Consider the following 16,940-nt stretch of genomic DNA (forward strand, 5'->3'; position numbering starts at 1 on the left):
AGTAACTTCTTAAAGAAAAGTGATTTAGCCATGAAAGTAAAAGACAAGGAGTGGCCTAAGCAATGGCCTAGGATTATGACCAATATTTCTCTTTCTTCAACAGAAAATGAATTAAAAACACACAGAGATGGTTTAAGTAACATATACATAGACTTATAACTATTGGTTTCATAAATCACAGAGGTGAGGGTGACAGGCCTATGGACCAACATGATGATGAGTAGAGAAACAAGAAGCCAAGGAAATGAACACGGTAACTTCCACAGATTTATCTCAGGTCACTTTTTAATGATTCAAGACTCTGACTTGGCACAACATTTTGGGATATGGTTTAAGATAACTCTTATCAGGATGTTATTGTCATTCTTGTTAGTTGCCACTGAGTCATCTCCGACTCCTGACAACCTTGTGTAGAATAGAACAAAATGATGCCTGATCTCGTGCCATCTTCATCATTGTGGTAGTTCAGTTTGTGTGTCAACTTGGCTGGACCTGGTAGAATGGCTGGGCAGCTGGATGTAGTATTCCCCATGATGAGACTGGTAATCAACTCCGTGGTGGAATCTACTGTGAGCAGCTGTGTAGCTGCCTTAGGGAATGTGCCTGCTTCCTGTATATAAGCAGAAGCCTTGGGGAACGGTCTCTAGCACATGGCACGCTTGAACTCTGCATGTAGCCATGTCGTTGTTCAGCAGCCTGCCATCCTCTGCTGACCTTGGGACTTACAATGGACTTAAATTAATGGCCTGCCATGTGGTTTGGTATCATCGGGACTGTGCCTTTTTACTTGTCAACTTTGGGTTTGTCAGCCTCAGCAGCCAGCAGCTGTCTGAGTGAAGAAATGCCTCTAGCTCCAGTGGGCCAGGAGCAGGAGGCAGAGCTGGACCCCAAGGTTGAGAGGCTCTTACACAGCCCCTAGAACCTGGTACTTTGAACTCAGACTTCTAGCCTCCTGAAATGTAAGAGAATAAACTCCTGTTTGCTAAGGCCATCCTATTTGTGGTATATTCCTGTCAGAGTGGCACTAGGTAACCAGAACAATCATCATTGGTGTGTTTAGGTCCATTGTTGTGGCTGTCAGGGTATTAGCCAATCTAAATCAAAAATACCTAAAATAAGTATAGTCTCTCAGGGCTAACTAAAATATGCAAACTTTTAAAAACAATGACTTTCTTGGGAGTATCTTGACAATAAGCACCACTACTAAGGAGCTCTGGTAGCATGGTGCCTAAGGCACTTGACTGCTAACCAGAAGGTTGGCAGTTCAAACCTACCAGCCACTCCTCAGAAGGAAGGTTGGGCAATCTACTTCCGTAGTGATATTGCCTCAGAAACCCAAAGAGGGGTCGCTATGAGTCGGGTCCGACTCCACAACACATAACAACAGTAGGAAAGTAACAATGAACACATAACTTGCCTACAAGCAACTTGCCTTGTTAGAAATAAGTTTTGCCACCACATCTCTGGCATGGACATCAATGGTACAAATTGTCATGATCTTCTGTCTGTCTCCAGGTGGAAGTTCTCCCAGCAAAAGTGCAATCAGTGTGTTCAACTGAGAAATCTACAAGGAATATTTTTTGAGAGGTGGGAGGGTTATAAACATAGAATCTAACACTCTAATATTTTTCCTATTTGTCGAGAGCCCTTTCGTTTATAAAATAATTGCAAATATGTTACCTCAGCTAGTCCTCTAACAGCCTTGGGTAGGTGGGGGCAGAAAGAAAGAAAGCTATCATTACCTCCTCACAGAGATTAAGGAGCTGAGGCTCAGAGAATGCTGGTGAACCTGCTTCTAGCAGAGCCAGCAACAGAAGCCGTTTCTGGGCTACACTGAACTGACTCTCCACTAATAACGATCCAGTCCACAATTTAGCTGGAACAGAAACAACTACAAATTTTAAAATGTCCAATTATGCTAACTTCTTTAAAAGTGTACTAAGAAGAAAACTCTAAGTTTTTTCTTTACTAAGGAACTCACCTAACAACTAGTGTTTGTGAGTTGAGTGAGTGTGTGTGTGGTTTTTTTGTTTTTAGATAGGAGTTAGTGATGATTGTTGTTATGTGCCACTGAGTCGGACCTGACTCATAGCAACCCCTCCTTGGATTTCTGAGGCTGTATCACTACGGAAGTAGATCGCCCAACATTCCTTCCAAGGAATGGCTGATGAGTTTGAACCGCCAGCCTTCTGGTTAGTAGTCAAGTGCCTTAGGCATTATGCTACCAGAGCTCTTTAGTGATGATTACTAATACCAAAAAAAAAAAGTAGTTACAGACCTCACCCTGCTTGCCACACACAAGCCTTCTCCTACAGTTCTAGTTTGTAATTCTCTTATTTCCAGGTGCAACCCCTGTGTGGCTGTACTTGAAGGTGTGTGATAGTTTCCTCTATGAGCCCAATGAGTCCTACATTTGAACTGTTTTCTGGCTTCCCTCCATGAGTCCTGCTTCCTTGTACTGTGCCTGACAGACCTTCCACAACACCTAAAGACTCCTTTAGGTCCAAATTAAGACACCAGAGCCACTGAGGAGTTATCTGTCCAGTAGTAGGTGTTCCGTGAACATTTAACTAAATGAATGAATGTATGAATAGTAACAGTACAAGCATGTTTAAGTTTCTAAACAAAATTAATATACATGCTGGTTAGAAAAAAAGAAGTATCTTAACATTGAATATATTCCCATTTGGTTCAAGATATCCAGTCTTTACAATGACAAATCTTACACTGCTCCTAGTATTTGGTTAAAGAAATCTGATTCCAAAAAACAGCAATAAATCTTATGCCTTCTAAGAGCATTTATAACTTCAAATGCTTCCACATGCATTGTCTTGCCTGACCCTCCCCACAACCTGTGATTTCTACATTATTGATTCGTTTTTCACAGAAGTTCAGTCAAATGAAAGATGATTAAAAATACATCTTGTCAACATTATCTGTAAAGCATCATATGTTGGGGCTCTTGGATTGTCAAGATTAAACCTTCCCTGATGATGGTCTTTTGTAAGTAATAAAATTCTGTACCCACAAAAATAAATAGTACTTGTAAAATGTGTCATCTGGGTAATGACCCCAGGCAGAAATGACTACCTGGTCATGCTATAATTACATACAAATTTATTGTCTGTAACACAATAAAACATTTCATGGCAGATTTTTAAAAATTATTTCATATGATATAATCAGCAGTCATTCTTGACCCTGATGACAGTAGTGTTACCTGATTTTCTACCGACAAGGATGTCTGCCTAAAGTGAACTACCCTACGTCCCTCTGAAACTCTGGTGGTTGTTTACACAGTACATCTTGGCTTTAGACAGAGTCCAAGTAGAGTATATATCTGAAATCAAAAAGAAGCCTAGCTTCACTCTGTCCGTGAACCACAAAGCCTTCCATGTTCTCCCATTGCTCTCTTCCTACCTCACTTCACTCCAGCCTCACTAGCCCTTTCTTTGTGCCTCCATCATGACTGGTTAAAGGCCATAGCAACAGTTTCATATACCTGCAGTCAGCTTCCCTCCAACCTTTGCATGGTTGGCTGTCTCTCATCATTCAAATCTTAGTTCAAATTAATTTCCTCAGAATGCCCTCCCGGAACAGCCTAATTATTACCAGTGTTATGGACTAAATTGTATCGCCCCAAAACATATGTTAGAATCCTAACTCTTATACCTGTGGATGTAATCTAATATAATTAGTGTTAGTGTGTTGTGTATGACCTTATCTCTAATGCAGTGCAATCACTTCCATGATATGATCCAATATGATGTCATCAATCACTCAGTTGAGGTTACACCAATGTAGGGTGGTTCTTAATCACTTCTGAATTATATAAAGAGAATCATAGACACAGAGATACATACACATATAGGATTGTGTACAAGTAAAGCAACTCCAAGAATCACTGGCAGACAAGAAAAACATGGAGAGGCCCACAGAAGGAACTGACATAGCCAAGACTCTGATTTGGACTTTCAAACTCTGCTGTGAATTGAACTGTGTTTTCCCAAAATACATGTCAACTTGACTAGGCCATGAGTCTCAGTATTTTGTGCTTGTCCTCCATTTTGGGATTTGACATAATTATCTTCCATTTTATAACATGTAAATCCTGACCTGTGTGTGTGTGAGGGAGAAGTAGGTTATGTTAATGAGGACTAGGTTATGTTTGTTATGTTGAGGAGGTAGGATTAGAGTGGGGTACAACACCTTGATTCAGGACACAGCACTGACCCAACACAAGAGAAGTTTCCCTGTGGTGTGGCCTGCATCATCTCATATCATAAAAAGAGAGAAGTGAGCAGAGGGAGACTTCCTATCACCAAGAAAAAAGAGCCAGAGCAAAATGTATCATTTGTACCTAGGGTCCCTGCACTGAGTACCTCATAGACCTAGGGAAGATTGATGCCAAGACACATGCCCAGGAATACTGGGTCCACAGATGCTGAAAGGTGGCAAGGAACTTCCCCCTGAGCTGACAGAGAGCAAGTGCCTTCTTCTAGAGCTGGCACTCTGAATTCAGACTTCTAGCCTCCTAAACTGTGAAAGAACAAATTTCTGTTTGTTAAAGCCAGCCATTATAGTATTTCTGTTACAGCAGCCTAAGATAGCCTCTATAACTATGAGAAAATAAATTTTTGTCCTTTAAAGCCACTTACCTGTAGTATTTCTGTCAAAGCTATACTAGAAAACTAAGAAAATCACATACCCAACTATTCTATACACTCCTAGTTTATTTTCTTCATAGTATTTACTAGTATCTGATCACCCACTGTGGTAAAGTTATATGTCAACTTGGCTGGGCTTGGTTTTGATGGCTGGGCAGCTGGATGTAGTGATTCCCCATGATGAGACTGGTTATCAATTCTGTGGTAGAATCTGCTGTGAGTAGCTACCTTAGGGATGTGTTTTGCTTCCAGTATAGAAGGAGATGCTTTCAGAAAGGTCTGGAGCTTCTTGGCACATGTGCAGCCCACATTTGGCCGAGTCATCAGTGAGTGGCCTGCCATGTTATCTGCCGACCTTGGGACTGTTTCTGGACTTGAACTAGTGACCTGTGTGTTGTTAGTAATCTTTGGACTGTGGCATTTTACTTGTCAACCTTGGGTTTATCAACCTCAACAGTCAGCCTGAGTTAAGAGATACGTCCACCTCCAGTGGGCAATACCAAGATGTAGAGCTGAAGCCCAAGGTCGAGGGGCCTTCACCCAGCCCCTAGAGCTAGCAACATTGAACTTGGACTTCTAGCTTCCCAAACTCTAAGAGAAAAATCCCTGATTGTTGAAGCCATCCACTTGTGATATTTTCTGTTACAGCAGCACTAGATAACTCAACACCCACTTATTCATGCCCTTGTTTATTGCTTTTCTCCTCCATTTGACTGTAAGCTCTAAAAGAGTGTGTTATACTTCCATGCCTAGAATAGTGGCCAGTATAAGGCAAGTGTTTGGTAAACATCAGTTGTATGAGTGAAGGAAGGAATAAGTGAACAAAAGGAGGACAACAGCAACATAAACCCAAACAACATTTTGCTTTCTCTTTCACTCATTCATACAAGATAGATGTGGTCACTGTTTCCAGAGCTTAAAATACAATAAGGAACACAGATAAATAGTTATAATAATTTGTTTAGGGCCGATAGAGTGTATAATGACAGAACATAGAAGTAGGACCTTATTAGATCTAGGGCTTGGGAAGGCATTTTGGAGGAAAGGATATTTAAGATAAGACGTAAATAACAAGCAAGAGTTAGGTTGTGGAGAATTTGGGGATCAGCTATGGGAGAGGAAGTGTTTAAGCCAAAGGAAGCAGCATTTGTGAAGGCCAAGAATGGAGTTGTGGCCCAGTGAGGGAACTAAGAGAAGTCTAGAATGGCAAGAGGGGAAGGAAGAGGCAGACCAGGTGTATAAAGATACTGGAGAGGGAAGCAGGGACCCAAACACACAGGGCCTGGCTAGCATACTGAGTAGTATGGACTTTAATCCAAAAGCAATGAGATATCACCAAAGGGTTTCAGGAGGTGAAGTGATAATCAGATTTGTGTTTTGTTAAAATGTCTCCAATTGTAGTATGGAGAATCAATTAGAGGAAACAAGATTGGAGGAAGAAAAACCAGAGAAGATACTACAGTCACCAAAGGGGAGGAGAGAGTTGCTTGGACTCAGGTATTAACAAAATGGATGGAAATAATCAGAACAGACACATTTAGAGTAATTGAAGAAATTTGGTGGTTGATTGGAAACTAGGTAAAAAAGAGTAAAAAATTTTGGTTCTAGCATGAGGTGCTGATGAAGAATGTTACTGACCTTTTCCTAAAATTGGGAACACTGAAGAAGAATTGGGCTTGAAAAGGAAAATTAATGCATTATGGACAGTCTAAGCTTGATGTGATGTCACTGTATGCTCAAATGGTTAATGTGCTCAGCTGTTAATCAAAAGGTTGGTGGTTCAAGTTCATGCAGAGATGTTTGGCTAAAAAAGGCTTGGCAACCTACTTCCAGTCATTGAAAACCCTATGGGGCCCAGTTCTACTGTGACACACATGGGGTCGTCATGAGCTAGAATCAACTCATTGGCTACTGGTACAGGTTGGATGTGCCAGAGAGACATCCAAGGGAGAAGGCTGTGCTTCTGGAGAGAGATCTCAGTCAGTGACCAAAGTCATCAGCAGATTAAAAAAGTAATTAAGCAGCCATAAAAGTGGATGTGATTAGCCAGGGATGTGTACATTTGTGTGTGCTGAGAAGTGGAAGGGGCTTACGATGGGGAAGTAGGAAACAGCAACATTTACATGGCGGGAGGAAGAGGATCCAGGAAAGAAAATTAAACACAGCCCCAGTAGATCAAAAACTGAATTCAAATAAATAAGAATATAAGAAAAGAGAATATTTGAAGAAGGAAGCGTATTCTCTAAATAGACTCAGTCAAGTGGTAGGAATAGTTTACAGGCCAAGTGAGAGAGGAGAAAATAGACATTTAACTCAAAAAGCTTGATTTCAATAGAAGTCATTGAGATAAGGCATGCAGGAAAGGGAAGGAGATGTGTGGGGACAAGAAAAAAAAGTGCTGCTTGTGTTTTAAATGATGAGTGTCTTGGGAATGTTTAATTGCTGGGTGGAATGAGCAAGTAGCAAGAAACTGAAGACACAGTAGAAAGGGTAGTCAGAAGAATGCCAGAGCAGATGAGACCCAGAGCCCACGGGGAGAAAAGGCCCCAGTAGGAAGCCACCCCTTCCATCCCAACAGAAGGATGCAGAGGCAGACACATCAGACCATTAGTACTTCCTCTAGTTCCTCTCTGATGATAGCAGATAATAATAGCTAATATTTATTAAAATGTATATGAAAGATATTTAAGATGATTAATTTTAGTTATAATATATTTAGATATATTTAGGCATGATTCTCAGTGATTTGGCAGTTATGTAATCATGTAATGTGGCAGGTAAGTAATCATGTGATCAAATCCCATGATGTAATCTGATAAATTATCTTCCATTAGTGCTATGTTGTAAATCCTGACCTGTATGTGTTAAAGAGGCAGCAATAGGTTATGTTAATGATGATTAGATTATGTTTGTTACGTTAATGAGGAAGAACTAGGGTAGGATGCAACACCCTTACTCAGGTTTTCACTCTGATTCAAGGTAAGGGGATAAGGGGAGTTTTTCTTTGTGTGTGGCCTGTATCACCTTTTATCTTACAGAAACAAAAGGTGAAAGAGGTGAACAGAGAGAGGAGGACCCCTACCACCAAGAAAGAAGAGCCAGAAGCAGAATGCATTTTCTGGACATGGGGTCCCTGCACTGAGAACCTCCTAGACCCAAAGGAAGATTGATGCCAAGACACACAGAGCTCTCCTAGGAACATTGGGCCCACAATTGTTCCCCTAGACCCAACAGAGAAAGAAAGCGTTCCCCTAGAGCTGGTGCCCTAAATTTGGACTAGAATCCTCCTAAACTGTGAGAGAATAAATTTCTGTTCATTAAAACCATCAACTTGTGGTATTTCTGTTCTAGCAGCAGCACTAGATAACTAAGACAGTTGCCATGAGTCAGAGCTGACTTCAAGGCAACTAACAACAAATATTCTTGCTTCATAACAATAGCAACAAGGATTTGTGGTCTTGAAGCACATCAGTGTTCCAACTTCAGCAACATCAGAAACAATGAATTTGCATTTTCATCACTTAGGTCAGAGGAAACTGAAATAGGGACCAAGGCCCACATCCTTTGAAACTATCAGGGCATGCCATTGTGGAACCTTAGTTCATTGCTTTCCTTTCCAATGTTTGTTTCCTACGTCTTTTTTAATTATATTGCTAAAACCACCAGGACAATGTTGAAGAACAAATGTCAGTCACAGTATAATCACCTCATTCTTGACACTAATGGGAATGCATCTAACATTTGATCATTGAGAATTATTTTCCCTTCAAGCAGCTATTTCTCATCAAGCTTTAAAGTTTCCTTCAAATGCTTATATTAGAAAAGAAGAAAGGTATAAAGTAAATAATTTACATTCCCACTTTAGGAAACTTGAAAAGAACAAATTAAACCCAAGTAGAAGAAAGGAAATAATCAAAATAAGAGCGGAAATCAGTGAATAACAAATAACAGGGAAAATCAACAAAGTCAATTTAGTTCTTTAAAAACAAATAAAATTGATAAATACCTGGAAAAACTATTATGAAAATAAAAGAGAAAAACACAAATTACCAACACAAAGAAAGGGGGACACCATATCAGATCCTCCAGATGTCAAAGGAGTAATATTGGAGATATCATGATCAATACATGTCTGGGGTGGGCAAATTTTTTCTGCAAGGGTTCAGATAATAAATATTTTAGGTTTTGGGAGCCATGAAGTGTCTGTCACAACTACTCAACCGTGCTGTTGGCACATAGAAGCAGCCATTGACAGTAGGCTACATGCCAGATCTGGCCAGCAGGTGGTAATGTGGCAATCGTTGATTTAGGTGAAATGGTTCATTCCTTTAACAACAAAAATGATGAAAAGTAATATTAAAAAACAAACCCAGAAAAGCTAAACATCCATTTATCTATAAGAGAAATGAATCCAGTGATTTTTACCAAATATTTAAATGAGAAATAATACTATGCAAATTCTTTTAGAAAACAGAAGAATATAACTTTATACCTCCTTTTTAAGGAGTATAACCCTGATCCCAAAACCTGGTAAAGATATGAGAACATAAATTACAGATAAATGTCTCTGATAATGCAGAGAAACCACATGATCATGTAAACAGATTTAAAAAAAAGCTCAATGCTGCTTCAAGATGAAAATTCTTTGTATGCAGTAATATAAGGATTTTTCCTCTCCGGGTGGTCCCTGGGTTACAAATGTCTTACTTACATAAAAACCACAGTTATGAACAAATATCCACAAAGTATTATATTAAAAATTAGACGTACATACAATGATTTGTAATAAGAAATGGGCACAACTTTGTGCCATACACCAAAACATTATTACTGTATTATTATGTTAAAGATGTACTAGTGTATTTGAAAGCTTATCTTTAATGCTTTTTATAAAAAGGTACGCTATACACTATGTACTAGGACCAACATTTGACTAAGTGACTTGATATAGAAACCATATCTAATCGTTCTGATTTACATACAAATTTGACATAGAGACAAATTTAGGAACAGAACTCATTTGTAATCCAGGGACTACCTGTATTTGATAAAGTGCATCTACAGAAAAAAAGCTATAGCTAATATTTACTTACTGAAAGATTATTTTTCCCTAAGACTGGCAGTAAGGCAAGAATGTCTGCTCTCACTATTTCTGTTCAACATTGTTCCAGAGGTACTAGCCAATTTAGTAATGTTAAAAAAAAAAAAAAAAAGGAAATAAAGGGCAAAAAGAAACTGGAAGAAGTAAAACTAATTATTTACAAATGACATATTTATGTACATAGAAAGTCATATGGCATCTATAAAAACAAAACAAAACCAACTAGTAAAGCTAGTAAGTGACTTTAGCAAATTCCCTAAACACAAGACATGTTTAAAAAATATCTATATACCAGCCACATACTTTGGAAAATAAAATTAAAACATTAATCCTCTATTAAGTAGCACCAAAATACATTAACTGCCTAAAAATAAATCTAACAAAAAATGTGCAAGAACTTTTTGAAACTGCAAAAAAAAATGTTGAAAGAAATTAAAGATATGTATATAAAGACACATCTTGTTCTCGAATGGAAAGAACTATCATTCTTGAGATGTTCACTGGATTAAATTTTAGATTTAGTATCTCAACAGAAGTTTAATTAAACTAAAATAAAAATTAAGTACTTTAAAATAAATAATGTGATTCTAAAATGTATACAGAAAATAAAACATCTAAATAGCCACACAATTTTGGAAAAAGAAAGAAGTTAGAGGCCATGTACAACATGATTTCAAAGCTTATTAAAAAGCTATTGTGATTAAGACAGAGTGGGTTTAGCATAACAGAAAACAGATCAATGGAATAAGGAAAGTATAGAAATAGACTCCCATGTACATCACCTGACTTTTGAGCAAGGTACTAATTCAGTGGAGAAAGGAATGATCTTTTCTTCAAAGGAAAGATCAGAAACATGAAGGTAGAACTCAGAAACATAAAGCATCTAGAAAACAGGGTAATATTTTCATGACATTGGGCTAGGTAAAGATTTCTTATACCTGACCAAAAAACATGAGTCATTCTAGGCAAAACTGATAAGCTAAACATCAAAACTAAAAACATTCTATTCATAAAATATACCATTAAGAACATTTTTTAAAAAATGATAGTTTATTTCTTTTCTGACAAAGGGCTTATGTTCAAAATAAATAGAGAAATCTTACAATCAACGATAAAAAAAAATGAATTATTCAATTAATAAAAGTAAATCAAAACCAGGTAAAATATTTGAACAGACACTTCATGATAGAAACTAAACGAATGGCCAATAAATACATGAAAGTTTGCTCAACATCTTTAGACATTAGAGAAATGTAAATTAAAACCATTATGAGGCATTATTTCATACCTAGTAGAATGTCCACAATTAGAAAGAGTGACAACATCAAGTGTGGGCAAATATATGAAGCAACAGGAATTTTATTACATTGTTGAGTCTTTGTGGAGACAGATGGTTAGCTGAGAAAAGTTTTATATTGCTTATCTTGAGACTTATCAAAAGTGCACTGAGTAATGTTCCAGCACACTGCAATTACTACTTTTTTAAAGTCCAAAATGTGTCCACCACTCTTCTGATGATTTTCACAAAACTAAAAAATAAAAGGGACATGGAAAAACTTTCTTATTAGATCTTACCCTCCAAAACAAAACACTTTTGCTAAAGAGGCTTGAAATCTCAGAAATTAAATGTGTAATAGTTACCACATATTCAGACTCCAACAAAGTGCAGAATTTTTGCCTTTAAATTCAACACTATGTAATATGATAACAATGTGGTTGCTGTTGGTGGTGCCACCTTGTCAGCTCTGACTCATAGCAACCTGATGTACAACAGAACAAAGCCCTGCCCGGTCCTGCACCGTCCTCACTGTTGCTATGCTTGAGCCCATCGTTGCAGCCACTGCCAATCTCTCTCCTTGAGAGGCTTCCTCTTTGTCATGGACCCTCTATTTTAACAAGGATGATATCCTTCTCCAGGGAATAGTGCCTCCTGAAAACATGACCAAAGTATGACAGGTGAAGTCTCGCCATCTATGCTTCTAAGGAGATTCAGGCTGTACTTCATCCAAGACAAATTTGTTTGTTCTTCTGGTAGGCCATGGTGCATGAATATTCTTCTCCAGCACTGTAATTCAAATGCATCAATTCTTCTTCAGTCTTCTTATTCATTGTCCAACTTTCATATGCATGTGAGGTGATGGAAAATACTATGGCTTGGGTCAGATGGACCTTCCTCTTCAATGTGACATCTTTGCTCTTTAACATTTTAAAGAGGTCTTTTGCAGCATATATACCCAATGCAATACATCATTTGATTTCTTGACTGTTGCTTCCCTGGGACAACTTCAATCTTTTTCTCTATTTATTGTGATGTCGCTCATTGGTCCAGTTGTGAGGATTTTTATTTTATGTTGAGGTGTAAATCATACTGAAGGCTATAGTCTCTGATCTTCACCAGCAAGTACTTCAAGTCCTATTCACTTTCAGCAAGCAAGGTTGTGTCATCTGCATATCACAAGTTGTCATTGAGTCTTCCCCCAAACTTTATGCCATGTTTTTCTTCATATAGCCCAACTTCTTGGATTATTTGCTCAGCATACAGATTGAATAAGAACAAATGGTGAAAGAATACAACACTGACATTCGCCTTTCCTGGTTTTAAACCAGGCAGTATCCCTTTGTTCTGTTCAAATGACTGCCTTTTGGTCTATATACACGTTCCTTCCAGGCACAATTTAGTATTCCAGAATTACCATTCTTTGCAATGTTGTCCATAATTTGTTAGGACTCACACAAATGCCTTTGCACAGTCAATAAAACACAGATAGGTATATTTCTGGTGCTCTTACCAAGATCTATCTGCCATCTGGAGTTATACCCTTCATTCCACATCCTCTTCTGAATTGAGCTTGAATTTCTGGCAGTTCCCTAGTATTGCTGCAACTACTTTTCAATTTTCTGTGAAATTTTACTTGTACGTGCTATTAATGATATTTTTTGATAATTTCTGCATTCTGTTGGATTACTTTTCTTTGGAATGGGTTCCATATGGATCTCTTCCAATTGGTTGGCCAAGTAGTTGTCTTCCAAATTTCTTGGCTTAGACAACTAAGCACTTTCACTGTTCCATCTGTTTGTTGAAACATCTCAATGGGTATTCTGTCAATTCCTGGAATCTTGTTTTTCACCAATTCCTTCAGTGCAGCTTGGACTTCTTCCTTCAGTAACATTGGTTCCTGATCATAACTCACAGCAATGCTGAAGCAAGAACTAAGGAAAGAAAATTACTTGTGCAGATAGAACAACAATTATAGCTAACTTTGACCTCATTTTAAACATTAAGTTTTTCAAAGAACTAAAGTTCACTGAGGAACTGTGCATAAAATTAACAATAATTTAAATTAACAATGTACTCCAGTAGATGCTTGCATTCATTTTAAAAGAGAGAAAAACTAAAGGGATTCCAATTTTGAGGAAAACATTTTCACGAACAAACCACAGCTTTTTTTTTTTTTGTGCTTAAAGTACTAATTTACAAAGCAGAATTCATTTTACATCCAACATTTCTTGTACATTTGGTTTCACTCCCCAATTACCATTCCCAACCCAATCCACTCTCCTCCTTTCCCTTCCCAGTAACTCCCCCCCCATGCCCTTTAGTTGTGCCCTCCTTTGTGCCCTGCTGTTCCTCCATGTAAATGTTGCCCTTCTGCTGTTCCATGGCCAATTGCTCCAAGGGATGAATCTCCATAGAGTAGGTGGTGCACTGCCCTGGGTTGAGTGGTCTGCATGTACATCTTATTTACTATTGGGCTGAGAGCCAACCCTGGGGAGTGAGTTTTATCCCAGGCCTGAAGTACATCCCAGGACCATAGTCTTGGGGGTCCCACCAGACTCCATCCGACCAGTAATCCTGGTCCTTATTGTGTTTTTGGATTTTTTTCCCACGTTTTTCCTCCCACTCTATCCAGGATCTCCAGTTTTGATTCCTTCCTGAGTGGTTGGCATTGGCAGCCAGGTACCATCTAGTTCTTCTGGTCCCAAGGTCCATCATGTCCTAGGACTGCTTGCTTCCAAATGCCCTTGGTTTTCTTTACTTTTTTTCACTTTTGATGAGAGGAGAAACTAGCTGCATCTTAGATGGATGCTTGAAAGCTTTTAAGACCCCCAGCTGACACTCACCAAAGTAGGTTGTAGAACAAGATTTTTATATATTTTGTTGTGCCACTTGAGTCTGGTGTCCCTCAAAAACCACAGCTTTAAAAGTGTGGTAATTAAAGTTGTATGTCAACTTGGCGGGGCCATGACTTTTTGTGTGTCTTAGCAGCTAGATGCAGTTATTGCCCATAATGAGATTGGATGCTATGGAATCAACTCCATAGTAGAATCTGCTATAAGTAGCTTATTAATTGTCTTCAGAGTGTGGCCTGCTTCCAGTATATATGGAGAACGATTGAGAAAGGTTTCCAGGTTTTTGGCACACTTTGGGCTGTGTGGCCTGCCAATCTTGGGATTGCTCCTGGGCTTCAGCCAGTGGCCTGCTGTGGTGCCTGCTGTGGTAGTTAAGTTTGTGTGTCAACTTGGCTGGGCCTGGTTGAGTGACTGGGCAGCTGGATGTAGTACTCCCCATGATGAGACTGGTAATCAACTCCATGGGGGAATCTACCGTGAGCAGCTGAGTAGCTGCCCTCGGGATGTGGTCTGCTTCCTGTATATAAGGAGAAGCCTTAGGGAATGGTCTCTAGCTTACGGTACACTTGAACCCTGCATGTAGCCATGTTGTTGTTCAGCAGCCTGCCATGCTGTGCCGACCTTGGGACTTCCAACGGACTTGAATTGATAGCCCGCTGTGTGGTTTGGTAACATCTGGACTGTGCCTTTTTACTTGTCAACCCTGGGGTTGTCAGCCTCAGCAGCTAGCAGCTGAGTAAAGAAAAGCCTCCAGCTTCAGTGGGCTGAGAGCCGGAGGCAAAGCTGAAGACCAAGGTTGAGGGGCTTTCACCCAGCCCCTAAAGCCTGGCACTTTGAACTCAGACTTAAAGCCTTCAAACTGTAAGGGAATCAACTCGTTTCTTCAAGCCATCACATTGGTGGTATATTCTGGTCAGAGTGGCACCAGGTAACCAGAAGACCTGCTAATCGTGGGATTGTGCCATTTTATCTGCCCATCTTGAGCCTGTCAGCCTCAGCAGCCAGCAGCTTCATGAGTCAGAAGAAGCCTCCAGCTCCAGTGGGCCTAGAAGAAGAGGCAGAGCTGAAGCCCAAGGTTGAGGGGCCTTCACCCAACACCCAGAGCCAGCACTCTGCCATCAGACTTCTAGCCTCCCCAACTGTAAGAGAATAAATTCCTGTTTGTAAAAGTCATCCACTTATGGTATTTCTGTCATAGCACAATTAAAGAACGAAGACAAATACTATTCAAATATTAAATTCTCTAATGTGCTTGGAGGCTGCTTTTCACTTGGGGGTAGCTCTATTTTAAGCTCAGGGCCCAAGGTAGGTGGGCCCAGGGCTGGGGGCTGCTTTCACCTTTCACTTGTGGGTAGCCCAAGGTCTGAGGTAGGCAGGCCTGGAGCTTGGGGGCTGCTTTTTGCTTGGTGGCAGCTGTATTTTAAAGCTGGGGGCCAAGGTAGGTGGTCCAGGGCTTGGGGGCTGCTTTTCACTCAGGGGCAGTTCTTTGTTAAGGCCAGGAACTGAGGTAAGTGGGCTGGGGTCAGGGGCTGCTTTTTGCTTGTGGGCAGCTTTATTTTAAGGCTGTTGCCTAAGGTAGGCAAGTGCAGAGGGGTTAGGAACAACTAAGGAGATGAACTTGTCAGTTTGTCATCCTGTGGTGGCTTACATGTTGCTGTGAGGCTTGAGGCTATGACACCATGTTGCAAAACGCCAGCAGGGTTACCCATGGTGGACAGGTTTTAGCAGAGCTTCCAGGCTAAGACAGACATGGAAGAAGGAAGAGGCTATCCATTTCTCAAAGAATTGACCAGTGAAAACCTATGAATAGCACTGACACACTGTCTGATATATTACTGGATAACTTTATGAATAGCCCTAAAACAGTGTCTGATATAGTGCTGGAAAATGTGCCCATTAGGTCAAAAGGCACTCAAAATTTGACTGGGGAACAGCAGATTCAGAGTAGAGATGACCTTAATGATATGGATAAAGCAAAGCTTTCAGGACCCCACTGGCTGATGTGGCACAACTCAAAATTAGCAGAAACAGATGCAAACATCCATTAATAATTGGAACATGGAATATAGAAGTATAAGTCTAGGAAAATTGGGAGTTGTCAAAAATTAAATGGAACACATCAAGATCGATATCTTAGGCATTAATGAGCTGAAATGGACTGGTGTTGGCCATTTTGAATCAGACTACCATATGATCTACTATGCTGGAAATGACAAATTAAAGAGGAACTGTGAGGCATTCATCGTCACAAAGACAACGCTGTCAGTGATGCGATAATATCCATATGCCTACAAGGAAGACCAGTTAATACTACTACTATTCAAATTTATGTACCGACCACCAAAGCCAAAGATGAGGAAATAAAAGATTTCTACCAACTTCTGCAGTCTGAAATTGACCACACATGCAATCAAGAAGTGTTAATTATCACTGGTGACTGGAATGTGAAAGTTGGGGGGGAAAAAAAAAAGAGTTACCAGTAGTTGGAAAATATAGCCTTGGAGATAGAAGTAACACTGGATATCGCATGATGTAATTTTGCAAGACCAATGATTTAGTCATTCCAAATACCTGTTTTCAGCAACATAAGTGATGACAATACACATGGACTTCACCAGATGGAATGCACAGGAATTAGATTGACTATATCTGTGGCAAGAGGCAACTGGCCAAAACAAGGCCAGGAGCTGACTGTGGAACAGACTATCAACTGCTCAAATGCACATTCAAGTAGAAGTCAAACACAATTAAAATAAGACCATGAGAGCCAAAATATGACCTTATGTCTCTCCTCAATTTAGAGACCATTTAAAGTATAGATTTGATGAACTGAACACCAATGACCAAAAACCAGAGAAACTGTGGGATGACAAAAAGAACATCATCCATGAAGAAAGCAAGAGGTCATTAAAAAAAAAGAGAAAGGAAGAAAATACCAAAATGGATGTCAGAGGAGATGCTGAAACTTGTCCTTGAGCAGAGAGAAGATAAAGCAAATGGTAAAAATGACAAGATAAAAGAGCTGAACATAAGATTTCAAA

The 16,940-nt window shown here is 39.5% G+C and overlaps 1 protein-coding gene across 1 annotated transcript in view; it reads right to left on the reverse strand.

Annotated features, from left to right (window-relative positions):
• DNAH11 (dynein axonemal heavy chain 11) overlaps nt 1-16,940 on the reverse strand; it is a 455,361-nt gene that overhangs the window by 289,562 nt on the left and 148,859 nt on the right. Inside the window, 1 exon segment of the mRNA XM_007946592.1 lies at nt 1,433-1,564. Within this exon segment, the coding sequence (XP_007944783.1) occupies nt 1,433-1,564 (132 nt within the window).

The sequence above is a fragment of the Orycteropus afer genome, unplaced genomic scaffold (genome assembly GCF_000298275.1).
Source record: "Orycteropus afer afer isolate SDZICR_OR568_19922 unplaced genomic scaffold, OryAfe1.0 scaffold00008, whole genome shotgun sequence".
In the NCBI taxonomy this organism is placed as follows: domain Eukaryota; kingdom Metazoa; phylum Chordata; class Mammalia; order Tubulidentata; family Orycteropodidae; genus Orycteropus; species Orycteropus afer.